Source organism: Vanellus vanellus (assembly GCF_965231255.1).
Source record: "Vanellus vanellus genome assembly, chromosome: 2".
NCBI lineage: Eukaryota > Metazoa > Chordata > Aves > Charadriiformes > Charadriidae > Vanellus > Vanellus vanellus.
Window position 1 is genome coordinate 25,725,364 of NC_138906.1, and position 6,000 is coordinate 25,731,363.

Consider the following 6,000-nt stretch of genomic DNA (forward strand, 5'->3'; position numbering starts at 1 on the left):
AGTTGCATGAGTGTGTGCTGTAAGGTCTTTCTCTTGCCTAGATGGTTTGATAGAAGAATTTCTTTGATGTTACACCCCAGGAGACTGCGCATATATAAATGTTATAATAATTCAGGTTTTGAAAGGTTTATTTCAGGTCATTTAAAAGAAACTCTGTGTGTTTGTACATGTTAGTACAGCAAACTCACCTTTAGGTTGTAGCTCTTAAGTCACGTAATGATATGCTTGTGGGTCTGACACTGTTCAGTAGAAAAGTGATTTTCCTATTATGACCTGCAGAGCTGCTCTTAGGACTCAGTGGTGTGGATCCCAGATGTGGTTGTAAAGAGAATCCACAAGAAGATCATTTCTCTTCCTCTGGAAAAGCTGGACAGCCATTGAAAAGGCATCATCAGTACTTCCTGACTCTCCCTTTTCCTTCAAACCTTTGTGTAGAAGCCAGGAAGAAATAGAGAACCACAAGCAGATAAACAGTTTAGAGCCTGTGTTTTGTTTTCTGACACTAAAAACATCATTGCACCCTTTCCTCCCTGTTGTTTAAGCACAGCCTGGAACCTAACATCTGAAATTGCGGCCAGTAGGTCGAGGGAAGTCATTCTCTGCCTCTACTCTGCACTGGTGAGGCCACAACTGGAATACTGTGTCCAATTTTGGGCTCCCCAGTTCAAGAGGGACAGGGAGCCGCTGGAGCGAGTCCAGCGAAGGGCAACTAAGATGATTAAGGGCTTGGAGCATCTGCCTTATGAGGAAAGGCTGAGAGAGCTGGGACTCTTTAGCCTGGAGAAGAGAAGGCCGAGGGGAGGCCTTATTATGGCATACAAGTATCTAAAGGGTGGGTTGAAGGAGGATGGAGCCAGGCTCTTTTCAATGGTTCCCAGTGACAGGACGAGGGGCAATGGGTACAAGTTAGAACATAGGAAATTCCGTTCAAATACACGGAAAAACTTCTTTGCGGTGAGGGTGACAGAGCACTGGCACAGGCTTCCCAGGGAGGTTGTAGAGTCCCCTTCTCTGGATGCAGTCCTGAGTAATGTGCTCTGGGCAATCCTGCTTTAGCAGGGGAGTTGGACTAGATGATCTCTAGAGGTCCCTTCCAACTCTGAAAATTCTGTGATTCTGTGAAATAATCATTTTATATGACTTTATATGGATTTTTTTGATAGACACATAAAATTCAGGATGTGAACATCTCTGTGTCTTGTAACACTCATAAGAAAGGGAGTTTTTTGCACCCTTCTTACCTGTTGCATAAAGACAGAAATGGGTAGATAGAAAGAGAACATGATCTGGGGAAAAATCAGGGGGGTGGGGGGGGGAGAGGAAAAAAAGTAGTTTTTGTTTTTTAAATAAGAGGCAATTGTAGAAGGTGATGGAGTTCGCCTGATGTAAACAACTGAGATTTCTTGCTTCTGAATTACAGTGTAAACACTGTTGCTGCAATTGCGTGAAACAAATGTGATGTTGACTCTCTCCCTGTTCTGTTTCCTAGATCCAGTAACACCTTTTTTCCTACTTCTAAAAGTTTCTAAGGTTTCTCTTGATTTGGACACACCGCTGGTAAGTACACATCTTAATTAAGATGACAACATCAGCTTTGTTACTGTCTTAATCAGGGATCTTTAACTGAAGCTGTAATTGCAGCTATAAAGCTAGCAGTATTTAGAAGATAGGACAAGTTTCCCCTGATGGGGCGGATCACGGATATCTACCTACAAATTCACTTTTCCCTGATACCCTGTGATGGCAAAAATGAGCTATTTTCCATGTCTTTCCCTTTCTACCCCCAGAGAAGCACTACAGGCTTACTCTTTTCCTTTTTCTTTTTTTTTTTTTAAAAACAAACAAGGCCCACCCCACCCCCCAAAACTAAATACCATCACCAACCACAAGAAAAACTAAAACAACCCCAAACCACACATCCCCCAATAAAAACAGCAACAAAGAACCCACCCTTGGTGCATCTATCAGGAATGGTCGGCAAAAACAAGGTATTTAGGGTGGCCTAAACACAACTGGCAACTATGGGATGAATTAGAGACTAAGGTCTTCTGTCCATGTAACTGGTACAGCAGAGGTAACAGAAAAATACAAATCTTCCTATGCTGTCCTAAGTCCTGGCTGCGTAATCCTTGCCATAACTATACTTTGATATAGTATAGGTGTTTTCTTCCCTCCTCCTGTATTAGAAAATAGGGGTGAATCTCACATCACTTCTTGCACACCCTGCATTAACTGCCCAGATTTTCATCACGTACTATTGCAAATGACATTGCAGAAACAGTGGGTTTCTGAAAACAGCCAGTCTTGTGCTTATTCCAGCTGCTTCTGGCAGAGCTGTAACTCAGAGTACATGCTGCCTGCATGGAAGTTTTATGCAGGCAAAGGCAAACTCTTTATGGAAGAGTAAAAGTATTGAGCTTGAGGAGAACAAAATTTGATGCTATATTAGATCTAAGCTTATTTGTTATAGTTTTGTTTCCTTGCAAGTTGGTTGTGTTGACGTTCCTGAAGCTGAGGTTAAGCATAATATTAAATCAATTATGATGGGAGTAAGTCTTGGGTCCCCCTACCCGGGGAGTATCCTATTAATGACCCACTATCTGAAAAGGTTACTGCAATGAGAACAGTAGTTTGCCCGTGGTCACCTATTAGCAAAAATATAATGCCATCTTTTGGATGAATAAAGTCCATTTTTAGCATAAATGTGGTTGTCATTACTTCTTTTCGGCAGTGCTTCTTTAAAAGAGTATGATCGGCAGTTAAATGTTACCCACATACCATTGCAATCCTTCAGGGTTAGATGGCATAAAAAGTAAATAAATGCCTAATAGCTTCTAAGGAAACAAGTTGGGCTTTATTTATTTCTCTATAAATCAATAAACTGCTGGCTAGCTGTATAGCTTGATATGCTTGTAGTCTGCTTCCAGTATACATGGAAATTCCTTATCTGAAAAGTTCCCTGGGCATTTGATGTTTGCAGGTGAGAAGGATAGTAAGGGATCAGATCCTATTTCCTCTTTGGTTGCAACCATGTTTGTAACCTTTCTGAGATACAGTTATTCAGTTATTTGTATATGCCTTAAGTAGAACTTCTAGTACCTAAAGAATTGTGTTGTGACTTCAGAGAAATAAGCACAATGCAGTATAATGATTGGAAGAAATTTCACTAGGAGTTTATGGCTTAATGGCTCTCGGCGAGAATTTTCAAAGTATCTGCTGATTTTTAGGTACTATAATTTCTGTCTTGCTTCAAGTACACTCTGGGATGGATCCTCAGTGCCTGTTACGCATTAGGCCTCTTCAAAGTATCTCAAGCACCCAGAGATGGGGTTACTCAAATCAATGAGTCTTTGTTTTGGAAATAGTTTGGTTTTTTTTTTTTTAAAGACCCATCATTGAGACTGTTTCCTTGGATCTCTGCAGGCAAGAGGCTATGCTAGGTGCACAGGCAGTAGTTAAATTGAAAAGGAAGCAGTATTCTTTAGACTTCCTCTGAAGAGGAAAATGGGAAAGCTGAAAAGCCATCTGCTTTCTGGAATTGTTCATGTACTTGGACAACTGGTTTTGAAAGGCAGAAGTCGTGTGGAAGAACTGTTCATTGCTTTCGAAAAAATAATAGTGAATACTCAAAAGCACGTGCCTTGTGTGCTAGCTTACAGCTCTCATCAACAGCTTGGCCTATGTAAAATGTGGGTAACTGCCTGCATATGCATTCCTTGTCCAGTGTAATGATACTGGTTTTAAGTAATTCCCTCTTACTCATGCAGCAGTGCGGGTAGGACTGAATACACACTCTGGTATTACATCTGGGCTAAAGAGAGGGAGCTGCCAGTTGAGGAGAGGCGAACTTTTTAAATCACGCCCACTCACTGACTCACCTTCTCCACTCAAACTCCAGAAAAGTCCATGCAGCGACACAAGGTGAAAGGCCATGTAGAATCGCATGTTAAAGTGCTCCTTTTTGATCTTGAACACAGCAAATTTAGCAGTCTGTCAGCTGAGCAATCATAACAATCTGTGTAATAATCTGAGGTTTCATTAAAGTGTGAACTTAGTAGTGTTACCTCCACGTAAGTGTGTAAGGCAAAGAAGGTACCAGAGTGTTACTGCCTACCAGCCACCACACAAGTTTATTAACCTGGCACAAGTCAACTATAGTCAGTCCTATGTCTGTAAACTTTCACCCAGTGACTTTTTTTTTCTTTTAATTTTTCTTTTTAATTACAGTAAACGACTTCTGTGGGCAAGAATGGGTTGCCGGGATGTTCATGCAGCAACAGTACTGGCCTTCCTCAGTGGAACAGCCTCAGTAGCTGGACTCCTTGCAGCAGTTCTGCTTCCAAACTGGAGGCAAATGAGACTGTACACGTTCAACAAGAATGAGAGGAATGTCACTGTTTACACTGGACTCTGGATTAAGTGCGCTCGCTTTGATGGGAGCAGAGACTGTGTGATATACGACCCACAGTGGTACACTGCTGTCGATCAACTGGATTTGCGTGTTCTTCAGTTTGCCCTTCCACTGAGTATGTTAACTGCTGTCTCAGCTCTGTTTCTCTGCTTGATTGGCATGTGTAACACAGCCTTTGTATCCAGTGTGCCAAACATCAAATTGGCCAAATGCCTTGTAAACAGTGCAGGCTGCCATCTCGTGGCTGGCCTCTTGTTCCTGCTTGCGTGTGCCATTTGTCTCACTCCGTCAATCTGGGTCATTTTTTACAACAATTACCTGAACAGAAAATATGAGCCCGTCTTTAGCTTTGACATCTCTGTATTTATTGCCATTGCCAGTGCTGGCGGTCTGTTTTTCACTTCCGTTCTGCTGTTTCTGTGGTACTGCGCATGTAAAAGCCTACCTTCTCCGTTCTGGCAGCCCCTCTATTCCCATGCTCCTAGCATGCACAGCTATGCCTCTCAGCCGTATTCTGCACGCTCTCGCCTCTCTGCCATAGAAATTGACATTCCTGTTGTGTCACATGCATCTTAAGAAGACAAAGTCTCGGAAGCCAAGTTCTTGTGCTCATTCAAACCATGAAAATCGCAGGCTTGATTCCCTGTGCTGCCTTGTACTGAGCATAGTCGTTTGTAAGGTCAAGTTTTCCAAGGTGCAAAGCAATGAAGACCTGAGTTCAGCAACTCCGTTGCTGTTCTCGTGTGTTACTTCCTGACCAACTACTTTTGTTGTTTTGTTTTTTTTTTTAACTCTGAACTCACTACAGACAAAATTGCTGCTAATGCTAGGACAGTACACTAAAAATAGTATCTATCTGTTCATACTTCTGCTTACTGACTTTAAAGGAGGTTTGAACCTCTTTGCTATTTTGATAAGCTATTGTTTGATTCTGATCCCATTGTAAAAGCTACACAGGTGGGCCCTTGCACCCATGCATTCTCCAAATGCAGGCAGTGGAAATGGGTGCAGGGGGTTCACTGAGTTTCTTGTTCATTTAGGCACACGTTTTAAGATGTGATGTCTGAAAAGGCAATTTGGCAGACATTCAGTTCTGTAGCACTATTCTTTGTTTTCCGCTGCACAGAAAAAAGCTACCCAATTACCAACTTCTGCAATAGAATTAGGGTCAAATTACCCTATATTTTCAAAGTAGCTATGATTTAACTAATAATGTTTTTCTGTACTGTAGTAGAATTTTGTGACTTACTGGAGGCTAGAAACTTTTTTGTGAATTTTATTTCTAGTCTTTTTTAATAAGTCAGCAAATTCACTAGATCTGTTTTGCGATTAAAACAAAAACCACTTGTATTTAAAAATTCTGTTTAGAAGCTTGAATGTTTTATTGAAGACCATCTTAAAGATGGATTTTCAAGTAGGCTTTAAGGTATTACTCGGTTCTGGAGAGAAATGTCACTCACTGTAAAATGGGTTAAGAAAACCATGAAGAATTCTGAAGACTGTGAAAGATTATTTCGGAACACTGTACACAAGCTATAACAACATCTCTCTAGGAAGGGGATTATGACCCTGGGGAGAGATTTTTTTAA

The 6,000-nt window shown here is 41.3% G+C and overlaps 1 protein-coding gene across 1 annotated transcript; it reads left to right on the top strand.

Annotated features, from left to right (window-relative positions):
• The first annotated feature begins 1,524 nt into the window (after window positions 1-1,524).
• Window positions 1,525-5,069, top strand: CLDN12 (claudin 12). The gene is made up of 2 exons (XM_082499490.1): window positions 1,525-1,557; window positions 4,228-5,069. Exon 2 carries the CDS (start codon window positions 4,250-4,252, stop codon window positions 4,985-4,987), a length of 738 nt encoding a protein of 245 aa, XP_082355616.1. The 5' UTR covers window positions 1,525-1,557; window positions 4,228-4,249; the 3' UTR covers window positions 4,988-5,069.
• Window positions 5,070-6,000: the final 931 nt, after the last annotated feature.